This window comes from Atta cephalotes, assembly GCF_000143395.1.
Source record: "Atta cephalotes unplaced genomic scaffold scaffold00020, whole genome shotgun sequence".
NCBI lineage: Eukaryota > Metazoa > Arthropoda > Insecta > Hymenoptera > Formicidae > Atta > Atta cephalotes.
In genome coordinates, this window is record NW_012130084.1 from 3,085,985 (window position 1) to 3,109,044 (window position 23,060).

Here is a 23,060-nt window from a genome sequence, read left to right on the forward strand (position 1 = left end):
CTCTCTCTCTCTCTCTCTCTCTCTCTCTCTCTCTCTCTCTCTCTCCTCCTCTCCTCCTCTCCTCCTCTCCCCTCCCCCCTCCCCTCCTCTCCACAGATAGTGTGTGTGTGTGTGTGTGTGTGTACACACACACACACACACAGACACACAGACACACACACACACACACACACATACATATACGGACATAGATATGTCGTTATTTGCTCGCATAGACTTCTCGAAGGAGGTCTTACGACGATGTAAGAATGTTGCGCGGGCCAGACGCGCCCTTGGCGATGACCGCGCGGCCTCCCTCAGTTTTAAATAACGGTCATTATGTGCCAGGATTTAACTCTCTGGTATCGCGCGTCATGTCGGCCGGCACCGGCTGTGCGGAACTGATTCTATGACAAAAGAGAAACAGAAGCGAGGAAGGATTCAATCTGTTCGAGCGTGAGCCGGCCGTCTAATTTCTGCAAAACAGAATCTATAAAAGCGACCAATCAATAAATCGCATTTAATCCCTGCTTTCCTCATTCTATCGCCGTGTTCGCCAGTCTATTACCAATATCACTGATTGATACTGCTAATACTGATGCTATCATTCTTACCTCTCGGCCGCGATTTGTTACGACAATAAATTCTTCGTGTTTTTCTATTTTTGATTTTTGATTTTCTTTTGTTTTTATTATTGCAAAGACATTGAACATATCGATACTTTATATAATAGAATACTCCTATAACACAGTTCATTTCAGCAACACTGCAATGTTTCAGCAATATTGCAATATATAAATGTGTTAGCAACGTTGCTGCAAGTTTTTATATTGTATGAGTTATAATGTTGTATAAACTGCAATGTTATCATGATTTTAGAGGAGACTAGTATTAAAAATATTAACCATTGGAAGATCGGCTTTTAGCAAATATCTCACAAAGATGTATCGTCATTGATGGCACATAGCAAGCATTCTGCTACATTGCAGCAGGTATCATCGATAGCATAGTCCGGGAACCGTATACCATTGTCACGGTTCGATTCACGTTCGAGTAATATTATATCCCGAATGATTGGTCTCTCGCGGCGTAATGTGAATTATGCACAATAAAGATTCCAGCCGCGAGATGTAGGCTGCGGTCTCCCTTACTTAATAATCTGGCTAAACATATATATCGCGCCTTGGATATCACAATGTTTACCTGGAACGTCACGGCGATCACCGGCGATCTCTCGCATTGAAGTACTCCCGATTCCATCGATATCCGCCGCTGTCGCCAATCTCACGTGCAATTTGGTATTCAATCGCGCTTTCGTAATTATTCAGAATCCGCGGTCTGGGAACAAGAAATCTACTTAGAATTCAGAGCTTGCAATGATACGTGTCGGCAAGTTGTACATATATAATAATTTTATCCTGTAGATAAATTAAAAAAAAAATTATAGTTTCTGGTCTGTTTATTAAACGTTGTGAGATTGATTGTTGAATTATATATTCGTGCTCATGTTCATGAGCTGGATTCCAGGGGAGACAGATGTGTTTAAACAAAAACACCGTGACATCTGCATCTTAGATACTGAGCCACGTGCACCAATGGCGAGCACCTATTATCCATTCCATTGAAAGGAAACTTTCCTTTCATGCTGTGCAGCTGGACAGGATTTAGGATGAATTCTTGAGCATGTTGCACCGCTTAACGGAGTTCCTACGAGCATACCTGAATCATAGGTCAACGCCCAGTTCCTTGCTCCAGTTGCTGCAATCCTCTCCAAATTCTTTGTTTGTTATCACCAACAGGGCGGCATAATACAAAGTGAAAGCAACATTTTCTATTATCATACAAGTCATTTTTTTAATAATTTAAGCATATTTTTTAATAAAAAATATTTTAATTTTTCAAAATAATATAATAAAAAGTGCACAAGAGAGCGACTTTTTTCTGTTAAACTTTTAATAATTTATTCATTTTTTTTTGTTTAAAAAAAAAGATTTCATTTTCAAACCATTGTAAAACATGAAAGTGATCTTTCTACATATTTTTAAATAATTTAAACTGTATGTAGAATGTAAATTTATTTCTTGATAAAAGAAATTATTTTTAAGAAAGAATTTATTTTTAATTTTGAATTCTATTTTAGATAACAATTCAGAAAATTTAAAATTTCCGAATGATTTAAAGATACACTGTTAGAAATTTCATAATGAATTTAAATAAATATTACATAGGCTGAAAAGTCTCGGGATTTTTAATGAAAACAAGCGTTTTTTGGGCAAAGTTATATTTATTCCTCAACATAGTTGTCTTCGAGGGCGATCACTTGGTATAGCGATTTTCCAACATTTCGATGCCCTTTCTGTAGTACAAAATGTCCAAGCCTTCGAAATACGCCTCGGTTTCCGCGATGACTTCCTCATTCGATGTGAATCTCTTTCCCTGGAACCATCGCTTGAGGTTTGGGAATATAATAGTCGCTGGGGGCCAAGTCTGGAGAATATGGTGGGTGAACAACCAATTCGAATTGGTCCAATTTGGCCATCGCTTTCAAGGACGTGTGTTACGGTGCGTTATCGTGATGGTACAGAACGAAGGCGAAAGTAGGCCACTTTAGGCGACTGTAGCTTGTAAACGAATGAACGAAATGTCATGAAACTTCATACATAAACTAGTGACAGATGAACCTCTCGAAATGAATCATGTTCATTTTCTAGTGGCACCATGTATTGAAAAATCCCGGAAATTTTAAGCCCATGTAGTATATATCATGAAGTAATTGAAAAGTAATGAATGATTTAATTGAAAAATTATATTATTCTGTTACCTTAAATACAATAAACTTGTGCATTAAATCATGCAAATTCACATAAAATTTTATGAAAAGAACTTTAAATTTCATGTACATGTACATGAATAAGAATATACTTTTCAGTTACAAACAGAGTTGAGAACGTTATCTTAAAAAGATAACGCATTACCATTACAGTTATATTAAAATAGGAAATTTTTACAATACTCTATATCTAGATATGATGAGTGCTAAAATCATGTTATTTAGTGCACATGCGCAGTTCAATTTTTCAATAAATAACGTGATTTTAACGTATCTGAATATACGATATTGCAAAATTTTCCTAATAACTCGTTATCGTTACTATAATAGTTACTCGTTACTGTTGTCGTTACTTGAAAAAATAATGAATCGTTATTTTTTTCATTACTTTTCAAGAAATTGTTGAATTAGATCCCTCATATAAACGTTAATAAAAATTAGGCTCATTCGACGCGTTTTTGCATAAAAGAACGACCGAATCTGCAGAAACAATCGTCGGGAGTTAAACTCAATAATTATTTAAATTAAATATTGTTTTTAAACTTTAATGCCATTATTAAGAATGTATTTCAAGATTCCAGTACTGAAAATCTGCAATATATGTAATGTAAATTAATGTGATTTAATGTAAATTAATGTGAATTAATATAATGTGATTAATATAATTTTCAACTGATAGTAAATACCAAAAAGTCTAAGATATAAAATATAAAATATTTTTTCAGAAATATATAAAAAGAAATATATAAATGAAAAGTAAACATTTTATAATTATATTGATTGCAAATAATAATTATCAACATTATTAAGATCGTTTCGAAGATCCGAATAAGCATCAAAAATTTGTTAAATTGCTAGTCAATTAACTCATGATATTACTGTGGTAATTTAGTAAAATTAGTGTTTTCATAACCGAAAAATCATTTCGGCGTACGTTTCTGGAAACTATGTACGTAGTAATATAAATTCACACAACCATTTAAGATCCAGCTAGACCGTTTAAGACTTTCTGTAGTTTGTGTTATCACACATATACAGTCCTATAATATATTATATTGCACACAAATAATAATAATCAAATCATATATCACGTTTCTTAGTTCGAAATATGGACATATTACGGAATTTTCTTAATTTTTAATTTTTAATTATAATTGTTCATGACTGTGCGAGTGAGTAGCTTGTCTTTCCATTTTTCATCATTCGACATCTTATTTTAATTACATATTTAGATAACGACTCTTTTTACTTACATAAAATTCATCTTCTATTCGTTGCCACTAAATTTTGCCAACCTTATGTCAAAATGATCGGAAATGGAATGATTGGTTACCCTTTCGTCTAGCCATAGTGACTACATTGTAATAGTCAGATATACTGAAGATGGCTCGAAAGTAAGCCGAAATGTCTGATCTATCAAAATCTTGCAATAATTTCTTTATTGCACGAATTACCGCGAAAAAACTCTTATCTTTTCTTTTTTCTTTATTTTCTGATATTCTCGAGAGTTATTGTTATCTCTTTTATATGCAAATAATAATTATTATACATAATACAATGTTAAATTGTAAACATATATTTGTATATTTACATAAGCATTTAAAAAAATTTTAAGTATTTCGTTTATTTATTATAACAACAATGAACTTAGATAGAAGTACACTTTTATATAGGGGCACAAAAACGAAACATCTTTCAGCACCAACAATATCGAATATGATCTAATTCAATAAAGATTAAAATAAGGATAAAAGTAACGACTGAATCATTAGCATTAGGTATTGTAAAAATATAACGACGTTACCATTAAAGACAGAAAAAAGTAACGATTATTATTAAAAAAATAACGGCGTTACTTCCCAACTCCGATTACAAATACATTAATGCTAGTGGCATTGTTATTTTTGGTTACCTTCCTGATAACACTAGGGTTTGTGAGACCCTGCAACTTTGTCATGCTACATCTGGACTGAATACGTATTTTTTAGCTAAAATGTGTGGAATTATACCGAACTCGAAGTCGGACAAAGATAAATATGAATAAATAAATAATATTTTATTTTCAATTAATTACAATGCTTCAAAGAAATTTTATTGGAAAAATTCGCAAAAAATGATTATTTTGGATAAAAAATTCTCAAATTTTTAAATTTAATGTTCAAGCAAAAATCTGTAGGATTTTTTTAGTTGGACCCTTTGGATTAACAAAAAAAAATAGTATGATATGAATCGCTCAAAAAAGTATATTTCAACTATTGAAAATCGATACACGATTTTGAAGAATCTACATATTTTAAGTTCACAATTAATAAATAAAATTTTATTATTTGAACAATATAAAAGAGTTATAAGATAAAGGACTGTACATGTATAAATATTATTAGAGTATGTATAATTAAGTTATATAATTAATTATATAATAAATAAGTTTATTAGGATTTAGTTTAGAGGATGATGCAACACTCGCTCTAAAGCAATAAATCCGCCCCGATCGAGCGATCTCCGAAGATTGACAGAAATTATAAAATTTCTACTATTTATTGCATTGAAATATAATACCTTATATTTCAATGCAATAAATAGTAGAAATTTTAATTCTACATTTTCGTGCATTTATACTATCCGAAACTTAGTAAAAGTATATTTAATAAAAAATAAAAGAATACCCAGAACGCCGAAAACTTACAAGCTAATCACATGTGGGTCTCAAGTCTCTTTGAACTTCCGTGCATTTCTCACATCGAGAATACCGCAAAAAGAATAACGCAAAAAGACCCTTGCTTATCATATGGACAGTTAAAGTTTTTTTTCAGCCTCAATCCGAATCTTCAAATTATAAAAAAGTTACAGCAATGTAAAAAATCGCATAGAATACGTTGTACCTATGAGTTCCATACTAGAATTAAATTTAATGTGACGTTATGAAATTAAATTCAACTTGTGTAACTTAAAAGTACTTAAATTTCATAATATTTTTAACAGTGTAAATAAATGCAGATTTCAGTGCAATTTTTGTTTAGCACAAAATTTAAATATACCTTCATCGCTAAGATGTTGAGCTTCGGCACTGATGCATATCTGAGGTTCCGGAAACACTGTGTCTCTATGCGAGTCTATCCCAAGCAACGCCCGAGCATTAAATTCTAACACGTGCCGTGAATAGATTTACAACGTGTTCCGTTCGGTAACGGGCCAGCATTTATGGAGTTATGGCATGAGTAGAGTAGTCTGAACCGTAAACACGTGCGTTGCAACAGTAATGCGTTAAAAACGACAGGATAAAACGGATTTTCAGAAACATTTAGCTCGCTGATTCATGCGCAAAGCGATCGCTCGCTATCGTCTCGTGTTTGTTCAGCAAAGCGTGTATGTTCTCTAAGCGTACAGAGAGTTAGAGGAAAAAATTAATGAACTCTATTAAATGTTATGGTTGTTCATTTGTCTTTAAGATATACAGTTCTGTTACATATACAGAGTGGTCCTTAAATATTCTAAAAGAGTTTAAGGAGCGGTTCTTGATATATTTTATGATCTTTGAAATTAGTCGTTAATATAATAGTCGTTAATATAATTATTCTTTTAATAAATTTTTTCGGAATACTTAAGAACCGTATTGTATATTAAATAAAGTTTTATTACTAAAATTCTACGCAAAAATGCAATGCCTTTAAATTTTATCATGCATGAAATATCTTAATTTATTAAGAATACTTTTATGTAAATTTTCACTGCGTATAGTTATTTATTACATTATGTATATTTATATTTCAACCATATTCTTCCAACCAGCAGATGATAACATCGCCAGCTGAATGTTAGAAAAATAGGTTGCCCGGATAAGGCTTCGAGAGAAAACATGCGCTTCATTACGCGAATCGTTAGACGCGCGATCTCGCAATTACGCAAGACAATGCGAGACGCGGTCGCGCGGCGCATTAAGAAACCGCTCTTGACGTACGTCTGTGAATACCTGAACTTTTCCGTAGATTTTTCGCAGCGGATGCGGCGGAATCTCTATAATTACGGCCTGAACGCGCTCACTCGCCCGTTCGCGTGGCCGTATTCCACCTATGTCGGATGCGTGAGCTAGAAATGGAAAGTGAAGGAAGGCCACACATGAAGTGACTTGTGCAACTGCAACTGCAACTGCAAGCGCACGCCTTCGCAATGTTTCTTTTCCGGACTACACGCTCCCATCCTCGAATCGAGAAGCCGTTCTTCTGTCGAGGGACGACCGAGGAAATCCTCCTATTAGCTCCCTTTGAGGCATTCTCAAGAGCGCAATGAGGAGATCCAATACCATCCGTCTAATTGCACGTGCTTGGATTTCCAGGACGTTGATCTAGAACAAACAAAAACGGAGCCCCGCCGGCCCCTAGATTATTCCATCAGTTAACCTCGAACACAAATTAATGCGCACGAACTGCAAACGGAAAAACTTTCCCAAGGGAAACCGCCTTCTCTTTCCACGAGATCCGCGAACATTCGCTGAATCTCATCTTCGAAGTTTTTTCATTTGACTAGAAAAATAGTTAAAAGTATAAAGTACAAGAATATAGTTGATGAAAATAAAACATTGTTCTAAAAATCATATTTTATATAAAAAACAATTTTTTCATATATATTATAATTACTTGCTTTTATATAAAGACCTATTTTCATTACATTCGATTTATTTAACAATGTTTTAATTTTTTTGAAAAGTTCTAGAAAGTTGAAATAACTTTTGTTTTTATTTTTATTGACAATAGATTTTTAGATTTTAGATCCTGAATCAGTGAAAATTCTATTTTAAATAATTCAGATAATCAAATAATTTTTTTGTGTAATAGCTTTTACACAATTATCTGCAGTACTTTTGTAATTTTTTTCTTAAGGATCCTAAAGCCGTATTACTGACTAAATCGTAATTTTTCGTATAACAATTACTTTTTCTTCTTTTACAGATTAAAAATCCTTTTCCAGAATTAAAATATACACATTAATACGTACTTGAATCCTGGCAGTGAGGTAGAGTTTATGCCGAAAACGACAAAAAAATTTTGAAATTGAAATTTTTCTTAGAAAAATTTTTGATCGTTTACAGCATAAATTCCATCTCACAGACACATTAATGCGTATAATACTTTAATTCTGGAAAAGAATTTTCGAATCTGTAAAAGAAGAAAAAAATAATTGTTATACAAAAATTATGATTTAGTCAGTAACGGCTTTAGGATCCCCTTAAATTTAATTTATTTTACCTTCCAATTCCTGTGAAAACTGCTAAAAAATCGATCTAACATTTGCTTTCTTCGAAGACGGACTCAGGCGGTTTGAAACAGCCTGGATGGCATTCCAACGCGGGCCTTAAGGGCCAGGATTCGAGTACGTGCGCTCGCATCGGGGCGGCATTCTTAAATCAATTAGCGACAAGAAAAAGAACCCGCTGACCTTCGATCAGTCGACCGACCACTACTTGGCTACTGTGTCTCCGCTGCAGCCGCGCGTTTGAAATCGCCTGTTCGCAATTTGGCGGCCTTCTTTACGAGCTGGTTGGATCTTTACAAACGTAGTTTCTTCTTGCCAAATATAATAGATACATTTTTTAACCCACCTTGAGGCCACACACACGCACGTATTACAGATGCCGACTGTTCTCGCTACGATTAACAAAAATTCAGCCTTGAATCTTCCATCAAAGAAGAAACGAGTTGCAGATTCTTTTCTCTATATCTGCTTCAATTCTATATGATAATGATCTATATTGCTACAATAACCATTATCTATTGTTATAAACGGACATATTGCGTGATGTAGAATTTTTTATGACTAAAATAGGATATATAAAAATTTCATTATATTTCGTAAAATATATATATATATATATTTTATAAGTATTAAAATATATTATACACATATATTATATAATTAAAATATTAGGTAATAAAGTGTTCTTATATTTTATTACTCAAAATATTATGTAATAAAAAGCATTTTTGTTTGAATTATTTGGATTTATTATTCATTGTTAAATTTATAGTATCAAATTATATGCAATTTAAATTATTTTTAATCATTTTTAAGTCGCCACCACACTCTTATTATACTCATTATGTTATACAGTCATTAATTTAACTAAACAATTTAATACACATGAGTGGGAAACGCTATATTCAAACAAACTGTTCGCCAATTATTTGTCGGTTTTAAAACATAGTTCTAAACTGGAGTTTCGAAGCTGGAGTAGTAATATTACAATTTAATTGATAAGCAATTTAATATTAATCTTTTAATGATGCTAATAAGTATCTTTAAAAACTTGTAATTAATTTAACTTAACAATTTTATTCAAACTTATTATTATTTACTAATTGTAAATGCATACGTTGATATGGACATTGTTTACTATGAAACTAACTTAAAAGCAAACTATAAGCAATTGCAGAAATAGATTGATTTACATTTTGACATATTGTACATGGAAGTTAAAATGAACAAAATGTTATTTAATTCGAGGGATTGAATTACCAATGTCTCTTTACCTAAGTGCTCCCATGTATTAGTCTGCTAGTGCTGTACAGCTCCGTAAAGAAAAGTTCCGCGACATTTATTCTGCTCATTAATAATCATGTCAAATTGACATCGAAGAGATATATCATCTTTATTGCACAGTCATTGCAATGACATTTAACGATCTTAACTCTTTTCAGGATGGTTTTCTGTGATATCTGGCAATAACACGACGGGCAGCGCTCGCGTCTACCGAAGAGTGGACTCCTTAGTGAAAACGGGAGTGCCTGTTTTTCTGTTGGCGACTCCTCTGAGAGCCTATACGTTGACGCATTCGAAAATGGGTAAGTATGTGGGCAAAAGAAGTTGCAAGGTGTCGATTGCTCGCGAAATGTCAAATGATGCAATGTTCTTAACCTAGATGTATAGGAATATCGGTGCAGCATAGAAAGTGTTATCTTTCTTTCTTCACTCTTTCCCTCCTCATCTTACTTGCTTCGCGCAGAAAACAGAAACACACGTTCGGAAATAGCCAGAAGTCTCTTTTACGATCGTGTGAATTGTCACTTTTTATAATTTAAACACATCTCTCTATAATAAATTAGAATCACATTCATGTCACAATAGAGTCATGTCACAATAATCAGGAAGAAAATATGTCACTATGAGATTGTCTGTAATAAAATAACACATGTTACAAAGACATTCATACATCATCATCGTGACATGACATTTGTGATAAAGCGGACATTCGCACGTATGTCATTATGATATAGCTGTGATAGTTGTGATGTAATTATGATGTTTTTTGCTACGAGGAATTGACACTCTAATAGACAACAAGGAAGTAGAAAGTTGTATACATTCTAAACAAATGAATAAAACTTTAACAAACACTCGAGAGACGCCGAGTCGTTAAATAATTATGTTTTAACTAAAAAATTTATGCGGATAACAACTCTATTTACATACTTACGTCCATACAAATGATAGCCATTTGCTTCTTTGCAATCTTGTTAAAACCGCAAAGGATAAAAGACGAAGTTCCGAATCTTTTTTTGTCAGACGGCGCGACGCGGCAGTCAGACATCAAGGTGACGTAAATTGGTTAATAATAGACCGATGACACACACTAATAGGATGTAAACTGCCGTGCGATAAAATTTCGTTAAAACGGGAATATCGACAAAAACAGGAGTATAACAGCCAGCGCGAATGATCAGCCTATGATTCTAATGTTAGGTCGCGAGAATATCGGACATGACTGAAAAGAACTTTTGTTGCCTTTTAATACCAATTACCGTTAAAGGTGCTTTTAGGACGCGACTGTTAAGCTCAATTATGCTGAGCTTTCTTTGAGATTCAACGCGTTGTTAACGGGATAACCGCGTATAACTTAATCGGAGAAGACGAATCGTCGATTACGACGTACTTAACGCACACAAATAGTGTCACGGCTGTAATTTATGCTCGTCAGTTTTATACTCGCATCTTTCAGAGAATGGAAATCTGCGGGCTCATTATACGAAGACGACGATCAGAGCTGGCGAGATATTGCGGCTTGTAGCGGTCTTCCAGGATACGAGACGGTGTAGCTCAGTCTCCTTTAGCATTTCTGGCGGGTGCCCCGAAAAAGACCAGTACGCGCAATGCATCGATCTTCACGGACGAGAGGTGTTTGCCTCATTATCAACTAGAGGCGAATTCTATGCGATTTGTCAGGGCGAAAACGACACCGGAAGCGATGCGGTGCTCTACAAAGTTCATCATCTTGCCAAGAGACAGTTGCCTCTCAGAGTGAGTCGCGTTTATAATGTTATACACTTCTGAGGATTAATATTGAAGAAACATTTTTTTCGTATCATCAAAAATAAATGAAATATTTAAAATTTTCAATTTAAGTAAACCCACATCCTGCATATTATTTTATATATTTTATTATATATTATATATTATATATTATATTTTATATCTCTCCTTTGTTTACAATTATTGATTAAAATTTTCAGGTGCGACTAATAGCGGGACCGCTACCAGTGCCATTGCCAAAGGAATATGGCGGTCTAATGCAATTGGAGACATCAACGCGTGGTCCGATAGTATTGGGCTGCGTTGTTCCTGAAAGACCGGTGCATAATCCGGAAATGCTTGAATTGGTCGTGTCCGGTAATGGAGCGCCGAGAGTACGAAGAGCTCGATTGGGTTATCCTTCGGAAGCGAGATTGTTAGCTTCCCCGAAAATGCAACGATTATTATCAGCTTGCAGGTAAAGCCATTAATTGAATTAAAAAAAAAATATTATTTTTTAGTAAAATAATTTTCATTACGTGAATCGCAAATAAAAGTTAAATAATGTTATTTGTTGTTCATTGATCAAATAAAATTTTGTTTTGTATTTTTCTATGCACTTAGAAAAATACATATTGTATTCAAGTAATAATTATTTGTTTCAAATATTTCAAAAATTCACATGTCCACAAATTTATATTTCATCATATATTCATTACAGCAAATTTATTCAAACTATATTTTGAATCTTAGTAAGTTCTTAGTAAGTCTGTTTTATCCACTAAACACGTATAATTTTTGTATAACAAATACTTTTTTCCTCTTTCACCAATTCGAAAATCTTTTTCCAGGATTAAAGTATACGCATTAATACGTGTCGGAGAAGTGGAGTCTATGCCGATCAAAAACGATCAAAAATTTGAAAATTGATATATTTTTTATATTTCTTAGTGTAACATGGCGTCTCAGTTGTCAAATCGTGACAACATTTGTTTGATATGAAAGTTTTGCAACCTGTACGTATGAAATAATAGTTCCCACGTAATTTATATGAACAAACAATGTCGAGTTCTTAGAATTAGACTTGTGCCCGTATTCATAGTCAGACTTTGTACTTAAGGTTTCCTTAAATTTATCTTTACATGCTCAGCAGCCAATGAAATAATTCATAGAGTAAAAATAAATTTAAAGAAGCCTTAAGAACTGACTAGGGCTGTGCTCTTAAGACCTGACTAGGGCTGTGGTCTGAAACATTTGATGGACCAATTAGAAGAAAGAATTTTACAAACTGACCAATTAAAAAACGCTTTAAAGCGTTTGCAGCATCGCGTGACCGTACTCTATGAATGCGAGTATAATATCTGTATTCATAGTCCTTCCTTAAGGAATGAGGATTCCTTGTTTTCTCATTTCATGTTTCATAAACCTTTCTTGACTAAACAAGAAATCTTATTAGCTTCCTTTTCTCAAGAGAGGTTACAAGTTTCCTTGAGGAGGAGATATAGCCTTCATAACCAAGCAAATCTCCAAATTTAATTCGTCACATATTTATTTTCGATTATAGCTTTTAATTTAAATCTGACGCATCGAGAATTATTTTTGATAGCTTCTTTCGGAAATAAACTCCTCTAAAAGCATTTTCTCCTTCTTCGTATAATAAGCATTATGACGAATTCGATTGGAAGCATTGATCCATATTAAAGCCGTACACTAATTTGAGTATAAAAATAAAATGCAAATATTTCGAATTATAAAATACATATTTTATATAACAGTACAATAAAATAAGTATTTCACAATTTAATCAATTTTTATATTTATTTATAAACATATATTTACGTTATTTTGTGTGTACGGCGATTTTAATGTACACAATGAGTGTGTTCAATCAGATTCGCTATTAGTTTTATTTTTGTCCATTATTGTTACAAAATGCTTAATCACGATCTTATTTAATCAACAATGCTTTTATAACCTTTATTATTCGTAATTCACAATATTATGCATATACTATATATTATATGACATGTTACTCTCAGTAGGGAATTAATTTATACACCATAATAAAAAAATACTATAGTAATTCTACAGGGAATGAACTGATGCTTCTATTTTAGTCGAACGGTCGGAGATCGTGCAACGGAACCGCGAGTAGCTCCTACGAAACTGCCTCCGTCAACCATCGAAAGTTTGAAGGAGATGCATTTGAAGAAGATCAAACCAAAACCGGAGACCAAGCCGATTTTACAGAGTTTGAAGGATGGACTGGAACACCTAAAGCGGAACTCTGTCAAGGAGCGAAATCAACAGACAAAACAGAGTACCGGAAACGGCATTTTAGAGAAGATCTCGAAATTCACGCAGGGTAATAGAAATCGCAATCCTGCAAAGAAGTCAGCCTCCTTCACATTCGCAGTGAGGCCAGAAATAGCCATGAGATCTCAGGAGCATTACTCCAGTCTGGAACCGGAAACTACCTCTCATCAGACTCGCCAGAATCAAAACGCAAAACAGCCAGTACAGAGATCCGTGTCAACCAGCGTATTGGAGATACCATGCGTCGAATTACAACCTAACTATTCTCGCGTGAAGGACAGTCTGACACCACTGCCGTCACTTCCAAAATTAGTCAAGACCAGCAATAATAAAACCGAGGAAATCTACGCTGAAATCTGCGATACAGCGACGGTAAACCAGACGCAGAAGTGTCCAGGTAGTCACGTGATGGCAAGAATCAGAATCGTTGTACAAGGTAACGACTCGTCTCTAGAAGCGCACAATGTGATTGGCAACGACAAATATATGAATTCAATGATGACAAGCGAGCAGATTGACTCAATCATCAGTACAGAGGATGAAGTGATCTATAATACTATATTTTAAAATTAGAATGTCGTACAAAATACATATATTATGGTTATGAACGTAAGTCAAAAAAAGATTTCATTGTAACTCGAGACAGCGATGTGTGAAAATTTCTAAAATGTAGGCAAACCGGCTGTGTTCATCGCGCAAGCGATCAACTTTCTATCTGTTGTTTCGAGATGTATCATATTGTGTAAGAGAATATATTAAGAAAATCTGTATAAGTATTTTTATAGAAAAATACAGAAATCTGTACATATCTTTGCCATATTATTAATGTACTAACAATTGAGATAGAAGAATGCGTTTTAGAAATGTTTCTTAGAACGATTTGTTCAAATTAATTATAAATGTAAGTGTAACTTGCGTTAAAATAAAATTTGTCTAATTTTTGTTAAATTTGATTGCTGTCACATGAAAATAGAGCGATCTTAAAAAGAAAAACATCGACTCTATTTGAAAAAATTTATATTTTATGTCTTTTTTAACTTTTTACATCTTAATTTTTGTGTGTGTTGTCTTTTCTGAGATGTGGCATTGTTATCTTTACTTTTATCAGTATTATTTTCTATTATTTTTTTCATTACTTCGATAGCCTTTTGTGCATTCTGCGCTACATCTATGTTCAAATTAGCATCAAGATATTTTCCCGAAAATCCTTTCGGGAATACTGGCTTTGATAATAAAGATCGCAATTGATTTTGTTTTGCCTTTAATTGCCGTCTCAATGCTGCTGCTTCTTCCGATTCCGTCGACGATTCACTGAAATAAAAATAATAGATAATTTACGCTATAGAAACTGAAAAAAGTTTGTTTATTTCTCTTACTCATTGTCCTCCTCGTCTAAAATCATTTCCATGTCCTCCATTGCTTTTTGTAACCAATTTTTCTGATTGTTTTGCCGACGACATTTCAATTCTATCTTATCGATATCACGAGCAACGTCCACTCTTTCTTTTATGGTGACTAGTATCCTATCTACCACCGGAAATATAGGCAAATCATGCGCTATAAAAATACATCCATGTTATATTTCTAATTAAGCATTGAATTATTGAAACAATATTAATATAACTTTAACATACTGCGTCCGAGAGTTTTGCATAATTTGATATAATTCTGTTTTTCAGAAGGTTCCATCATTAAAACCGTGATACCTTCCTTTTGTGCTCTCGCCGTTCTACCGCTCCTATGTACGTAATTCTGTAAAATAATTGATTATATAAAAATTAAATATTAAATTGATTATATAATCAATATTTTAATGCATTTAGAATTTCTTTCACTAATTCTGATTAACTAATTGATAGTTGACTCAATCATCATAACTGCCAACATAAGAGCTAAATACAGTTTGTATCAGAAAAGGAAGAGAGAAACGTTGATACAAACTGTTGGCACTTCTGTGAGTTGATTGTCGATTAATTTAACTAAAAGAAGATAGTGAAAGAGGCCCTTAACATTTGTAATAGTATCTTAGATATTCACCTCAGCTGTCCTAGGAACCTGGTAATGTATCACATGCTCTATATTAGGTATATCTAAACCTCGCGCAGCTACGTCTGTGGCTATTAATAGTCCATTCTTATTATCTTGAAATCTATAAGGTTTCGTATCAATAAATAAATATCATAAGAAATATTAAATGCACAGAATGATCACTTTGAAATATATAAAGATCGCGAATGTGAATATACAACTAAATAATGAAAGCCTCAACAGAAGGCTTATTGCTTAAATAATATTTTCAATGTAAATTTATATATACTTTGAAATATCTTTTTTATTATAACATTTATATTACAAAGATAAATCTAAGATAGATATTTTAAAGTCATTCAAAATAAAATAAAATAACATATTGTATTTCCTACCTTTCGAGATTTTTTAAGCGCTGCCGTTGTTGCATATTGGCGTGCAGAGGTAAAGGCTTGCATTCAAGTATATTGAAAAGAGTGGCCAATCTTTTCACGCATCCAATGCTGTTACAAAATACTAACGTTCTTCCGTTATGTCTTTTTAAGAAATAATAAAGGTAATAATCCTTGTGATCAATTGTGCATGCTATTCGACATTCCGTTAAGTTATCGACAATACCTGATAATAAATATAGATTGAATAATTATAATTGGCACAAACAGTTTATTTTAACTAACAACATAATTAATATACATATATATATATACCTGATTCTTTTGTCAGATCAACAACTTTAGGATTTTTTATTTTTAATAACTGTATAATTTTTTGCAATTTTTGGTCGGAGGTGAGTTTACATATTTTACTCCTGGCATAACGTTTCTTTTTTCTATCAAGGTAATCTGGGAGATCGTGTACCATAGTCAATGTAGCCGAAAAAACAAATGTCTGTCGTTTCTGCATTTTTGCTGGATTTGCATTCATTTTTTCCAATAGATTGTGTAATTCTTGAAAATGACCCCTTTCCATCATTCTATCTGTCTCATCAATAGCTAAATATCTAAATTGTATGATATACTTTCTATAATATCTTGGAACAGATAGTGGCATCACTTCTTATTAGATCTTTAAATTACCTGATAGAATCTATTTGACTTAGATGAGAGTTGCCTTCTTGAATTAATTCCCACAGTCTTCCAGGTGTAGCAATGACAATTTCAGGTCCCTTGTTTAATATCCTTTCTTGTTTCACTGCTGCCATACCTCCAAGGACAACAGCTATCTAATGATATGATAACTTTAGAATCATATTTAACAAGTCTGTGGACTTTGAAAAAAATAATCTTACCTTAACATCTGTATACTTCACTGCCTGAGTAAGATGATTTTTTATTTGAATTGCTAATTCACGAGTTGGTGTTAAGATTAGAGCATACAAGGGCTGGGTTGAAATATTATGACAATCATTAAGCTTTTTATCATTCACAATATTCTCGCAATTTTCAAATTCCGATAAGACTATATTTTCTGAATCAGACTCTAAAAAAATGATTATCTGTAATATATTTATGTTCAAAAGATTAATTATAACTTTAGCTAATACTTGATTTTATTAAAAAACTTAATTCATAGAAAAAAATTACTGTAAAAAAATTACCTTCAGTATCTTTTTCAGGACTATTTTGATCTTTATTCTGATTCTTCAAATCCAAAATACCTTTTATAATCGGAATTCCAAATGCTAATGTCTTGCCGCTACCAGTTTCAGCAGCACCTAATATATCTCTGCAACCTAATATAGCAGCTGGCAATGTCCGTGTTTGTATCATGGTAGGAGAATGAAAATTCTGATCAGCTAAAGCTTTTATTACAGCAGTAGGAACACCCATAGAGCGCCATGCTTCAGCATTAATCTTGGCCAAATTTTTATTACTGTCTATATCACAGTATGAGTCACTGTCAGAATTAGTTTGTTGATCAGTAATTTTAAAATTTGCAGGCTTTATTTTCTCATTCTTTATCTTTAAATCTTTTATTTCAGCTTTCTTTATTTTCGATTTCTTTGTAGAAGGCTCAATGTTGATATCAGTATCTTCCCATTCCTTCGGACATTTGCGCTTTGATGCTGACTATAATATAAGAATTGTAATTTAAATAAAAATTTTAAGATGTTAAAAAATAGATACTCACTTTCTTTTCCTCAATAGATTTTACTCTTGTTGTTATAATTTTGCCTTTTTTACTGCTCCGCTCTAAGTTGTAATCTGTCAATTCCTCTATTCCAATTAATCCTTCTATATCGTTGGACAATAAGGCACCTTCTAATGTTACAGGTTTCCAACCATTATCGCTAACTCGTTTACTTTTCGTCATGATTGCAAAATATTTAATCCTATGTACATATGTTGACGGAATTATTTACTGCATATCTTGTTAAATAATTATTTACATATGAATCATATCTATTGAATGTGATGAAATAACCTCAATCACAACACGTGATTACACGGTTCAATTTTTTTCCACAATTACTTATTCGATTAACAATTAACAATAAATGTATATCGTCGGTGATTATGCAATTAAGTGATAAAAATAATTAATATATTTAAACAATATTTAAACAATAAAAATAAGAAAACGCATGCATCCCAACTGTCTTACAATGAGCCAATAGGTGTATTCAAGCTAACAAGCTGACCAAGCTAGAATATCTGATAGAAATACAAAGTATTTTTTTGCGTTTTTTAGAGTTCTGTATTTATTAGAGATGCGCAAGTGGGATTCGCTGATTGGCTTAGCGGTTACCAATCAAACCGGGAATATCGGACCCGCAACTGATTATCAATACTGTTCAGCGTTCAGCAGAACGTTTATTTTACTGTTAGAAGTTTTCTTCACGCTGATTGGGTTATGCTTTTAGATCAAAACGAATGATCCTCAGCAGAGAATCGTAAAGGTGCCTTTTCATGCGGAGCACGCTGCGGCAACAAAAATGTCACGTGATACCAATTTTTCATAATTGCTTCCGCTGCATTTCCGCTGTGTATGAAAAGGAATAATGACAACAGCATATGTTTTAAAGTTTAACCTCAAATATGTGTCTTTTATTTATTCAGCTCGAAAATTAATATGGAAAACTTTAAAAATCTAAAAAACTTGTGATTATATGGCAACTTAGTGCAGTTATAATTTGGATAACTATCATTTCAGGTAATTATTTAGAATTTAGAATATCTCCATCACACTTTAAATCTTAATAAAAATGTACTTATTGTATGTACTCATTATAAAGATACTCAATTTTCATATTTTTTGCAAATATTGTAGATTTTCTCGGCTTCAAATTCTTTGCTGTTAGTTGCTCGTTCGATTGAACTTCAATGAGATGCAGCAAAATGTATTTTGCATTTGAAGTGCATCATCTCCTGTAAAATTTTTAACTAATAGCTACGAATTGCTGCTGCAACGTGCTGCATATGAAAAGTCAGTTTAAAACTATTGTGTTTTGCTGAACGCAGTCAATACAAAACAGGATATGTCATGTCCGCAACAACTTCATTTTTCTTGTCCAATAATTATTTTTGAACAGACTCGCTAACAAGCTTGAGTTATACATGCGGAAACCAAGTCCCTAGAAACGCACCTGGGGATCGATTCTGTATCTTGAAATAAGGTGAAAATTATAAAAGTGAGCGAATTTACTAGAACTGATTATTTCATTGATCAACATCTAGTAAATTTGCTCGCTTTGTAATTTTCACCTTGTTTGAAGATACAGAATCAGACTCTGACGCTTCTTCCCAACATTCACCCACTAATGGGACGGTCAATGGAAGGGATATTTAGGAATGCTCACTGGCAAATGTAGAAAAGAGATAGAGTAGTAGAGCGCGTCATCCAGAGCGATCATGCGTGAAATATCAGCTTCTTTCATTATTTGACCAATCGCCGCTCTAGATTTTAAACACCACATGCGATTTTTTCTCATTTCAATTTCTAATACCTAATTTCTTCACTTCCAGATAAGTTGTGGAACTTTATCCAAGAGATATCTCCTGGATAAATAATCTGGGAGATATCTCCTGAATAAAGTTATCTAGAAGTGAGTTCTATAGAAAGAGAAATTTAAAGTGTGTTAAGCAAGGAAAGATTTAGTACCAATTTCACGATGCGAAACAGGTATTTATAATCGATTCTTGCATTTAAGACCGTCTTAAGTACAATCGTAAGATGTCATAAGTCAATCCGAGGACTATTATATTAGCATTTTAAGACATTATTTAAGACAGTTTTAAAATAAAAATTATGAATACCATCTCATATTTAGTGTTTCACAGTTTGGCAGTCTCTGCCCATATTCATAGTCAGACTCCTTCCCTGGCGAAAATATGGAACTTTATAAAACATTGACAACCGTTTGATAACGATTTTTTTAAGAGTTTATATATATAAGAGTTTTCAAACTTTATAAAAACTCTTACAGAACATCATTGGATTTGAAACACTTTCAGAATGCTTATGAATACAGTATATATCGTTTCATGAAAGTTCTGTAATGCTAAAGCAAAGATCAGTAAACGCTGACGCACCTTCATGCAGAGAATTCAAGCTTTTCAAACATTTAGCAAATGCTTTTTTCAATATCGTAAGACAAGCATTTTTCTTCCATTTAACAAACACTGTTTCAATGGCGAATTAATGAGTTTTAGTAAACGTTTTGTAAGGCGTTTACGCAAACGGTTTAAAAACGCCCAAAAAATGATTTCTTTAGCTTCATAACATATTTTTTCTCCGCGTTTAACAAATATTCTTCTAGATATCTAATTTTCAAACAGTGCGTAACATCGTCATTAGGACACAGAAATTCAATTTCTTCAACATTTAAAAAATCACATTGAATAGAATAAAAGGCGCAATATGACTTTTCAGTGAAAAATTTTGTATTTTTTTTATAAAATGTCTGATTTTAGCAGACTTAATACTTGAACTGACGTTCATATAAACGTCAAACAAACATTCATGAAACTTCTTATTTTCAGAGAATGTCTTCCAAACGCTACAGCGTTGCAATTTCCATTTTACGAATACTCTGGCCGTTTCTAAATTCTCAACGCTCATGTAAACGTTAAACAAACGTTTATGAAACTTCTTATTTTCGTCAGAGAATGCTTTTCAAACGTTGCAATATTGCAATTTCTGTTTTATGAATACTCTAGTGACCGTTTTTTAACTCTCAACGAACTTCCGAATGTAAATATAAATGTTAAACAAACGTTTATGGAACTTCTTATTTTTTCGCCATTTCGGTTATATTTAAGGCTTCCTTAAATTTATCTTCAGATACTGTACGAATTATTTCATTGGCTGCTGAGCATCTAAAGATAAATTTAAGGAAATCTTAAGTACAAAGTTTGATTACGGGCATTAATCTCTTATCGACATTCATAGACAGAACTGGCGGAAATTTATAGTATATTTATAGTGTTCGATTTATTGACTCGAGCTCATGCTCGTACTTCCTCCAACCGTACCCAGATAGTCAAATAAGGGCAATATATTGTCATTTTGCTGTCATTTATTCCGCATTCAATTTCACCAAACTAAAGCCAAGATATTTCCGCAAACTGTCTGTTGTTCTGATGTTACGTTCTGATGTCACTTCCTTAGAATTCAGCAAACTGTTGGCATGCGTGCATGGCATGCCGTCAGTTTGCTGTCAACATAATGAGTTTATTATTTCTCAATGTACTTTTACAATTTCGTAAATTCATGAAATCTATTTGCCCTCCTAATGTTAACTCAGTTCACATTAGATTCCAATGACAGCAAATTGTCGACAAGTTGAAAACAATACTTGCAGTGCATCAATTTGTTCCATATATAATACTAAATCTCGTTTGGCTATCTAAGTAGTTTCTACTCATTCAAAGCGCTCGTTAGAGGGAGTAGGAGCTATGATAATATGTTGAAGCATATATGTTGGAGTATGCAACACGAACAAATCTCTTATGCTTCCATCTCACCTCTCTTCTTTGGGGGCGCACGATTTCCACGCGCTGTGTGGAGATAGGATGGGTTTCATGTGGAATCGTGCGCTCCTAATTTAAGTAGAAATAAAACGTTAATTTTTCAAATTTTTTTGTTAATAACTTTTTAACGAATAATGAGCGACGGCTAAAACTTGTTGAAGGTTGCTCAGGATCATGACCTTGATAACATATGTCAAGGTCAGTTGCTCCCCGCTTCAGTTTTACTTTTAATGCAAAATATTTACTTATTAAATAATAAATAAGATTTAAAGACTTATCTTAATTTTAAAACTTGGAGACATCCAAATTCTCAAATCTTTTTTTACAATGACTACAGGCATGATCTAATGAATTTTCTATGAATTTTCCACTAAATAAATTTTTAATCCAAGAGCAATAAATTCATGGTGGAACCAAAACGTTAATTGGATAGAATAGTTGGATAGAAATATCGCTATCACATATTAGGCGCCTATCTCCTAATAGTAGTGCATTCAATTATACATATAAGAAATTGACGATAATATAAATTATTGTAAACATTTTACATTTCTCCTAAATTAGTCAGATTTAATTTATCGCCGTCTGATTGCATTGTTTTAGTGTGAAATTTTAACTTTCTATCATTCTACTTTCATTAAATATTGTGAATTTGTTGCTGGATATGTCTTTATTCAGTTGTTAATATAGTTGATATAAACGTGTAAGATGATCATGGTCGTCCTGCATGAGAGTCCCAATTTCTATAATTATTTGTAATTACATTAAGTTACTATAAACTTTTGTCTAATTTCTAACGATTTAATTTCAATTCACATAAAAAATAAAATTATAAAATTATTAATTCAGACAAAGTAAACTAAGATGATAACCTATATAGATATAATAAAAATATCATCATTTAACAATAAATAGTAAATAAAATATAAACAATTTATATTACTATGAGACAACGTTAGGTAAATCTCGGATAATCTAATCTCGCTTGGTCAATATCGCATGCCGTGATCAGCGTAATATTCGGGCTGTGTTCGACTTGGATATTTGTGAGTGTTTATATCGATTATTCATTTTACTTCTAATCAAAGAGAAACAAAAGAACATAGTTCAATTATTTTTACATTACAATTTTTTTTGAACTTAGTTGGATTAAAACGAAAAATTTTCTACTTATAATTTTGAATAATTTAAATAGCATTTATGGTCCATTTTTAAATAAAAACTTTTTTTATTCAATTAGATTGAAAAACTGCATTTCATATTCAGAATATTGAAGCAGTATTCTTGTTTCACAGAAATTGCTGATTTATTTTTTAATTTAACTGAATTAAAAAAACCTGTACTTCTTATTCACAATTCTGAATTGAGTAGTATTCATGACGCACAGAAAATGTTAATATTATTTTTAGATTGAAAGGCATAGAGATGTGCTCTATGTAATTTCTATAAATGAATAAAAATGTATTCATGATTGAAAAGGCATAAACATTTGCTTTATGCAATTCCTATAAATAAATAAAAATACATTCAAGATTGAAAAGAATTCATTTTAACATTTGAATCATGAATCCGTATTTCTGAAAATCTAAATCCATTTTAATTCATTCTCGTTTGCTGGATCTATAAGTAATCATTAGAATTCTCTCTCTCTCTCT

The 23,060-nt window shown here is 32.6% G+C and overlaps 2 protein-coding genes across 2 annotated transcripts in view; one reads left to right on the plus strand and one right to left on the minus strand.

Annotated features, from left to right (window-relative positions):
* The window catches only part of LOC105619275, a 25,783-nt gene extending 11,811 nt beyond the window's left edge, over positions 1-13,972 (plus strand). Inside the window, exons 2-5 of the mRNA XM_012200799.1 lie at positions 9,502-9,645; positions 10,800-11,098; positions 11,311-11,567; positions 13,207-13,972. Coding sequence (XP_012056189.1) covers positions 9,502-9,645; positions 10,800-11,098; positions 11,311-11,567; positions 13,207-13,972 — 1,466 coding nt within the window. The remainder of the gene's footprint in view (positions 1-9,501; positions 9,646-10,799; positions 11,099-11,310; positions 11,568-13,206) is intronic.
* A 455-nt stretch (positions 13,973-14,427) lies between these two features.
* Positions 14,428-17,746, minus strand: LOC105619273 (ATP-dependent RNA helicase DDX24). Its single transcript, XM_012200798.1, has 10 exons — positions 17,564-17,746; positions 17,031-17,502; positions 16,722-16,912; positions 16,510-16,655; positions 16,141-16,433; positions 15,829-16,051; positions 15,443-15,554; positions 15,040-15,157; positions 14,782-14,962; positions 14,428-14,716 (listed from the first exon to the last, which is right to left on the minus strand). Exons 1-10 carry the CDS (start codon positions 17,744-17,746, stop codon positions 14,428-14,430), a joined length of 2,208 nt encoding a protein of 735 aa, XP_012056188.1.
* Positions 17,747-23,060: the final 5,314 nt, after the last annotated feature.

Coding starts and splice junctions, on each gene's coding strand:
- LOC105619273 (XM_012200798.1), bottom strand. CDS start 17,746: ATGACGAAAAGTAAACGAGTTAGCGATAATGGTTGGAAACCTGTAACA. Junction 17,503..17,563: donor AATCTATTGAGGAAAAGAAA/GTGAGTATCTAT, acceptor CTTATATTATAG/TCAGCATCAAAGCGCAAATG. Junction 15,158..15,442: donor AGGTTCCTAGGACAGCTGAG/GTGAATATCTAA, acceptor ATTATTTTACAG/AATTACGTACATAGGAGCGG.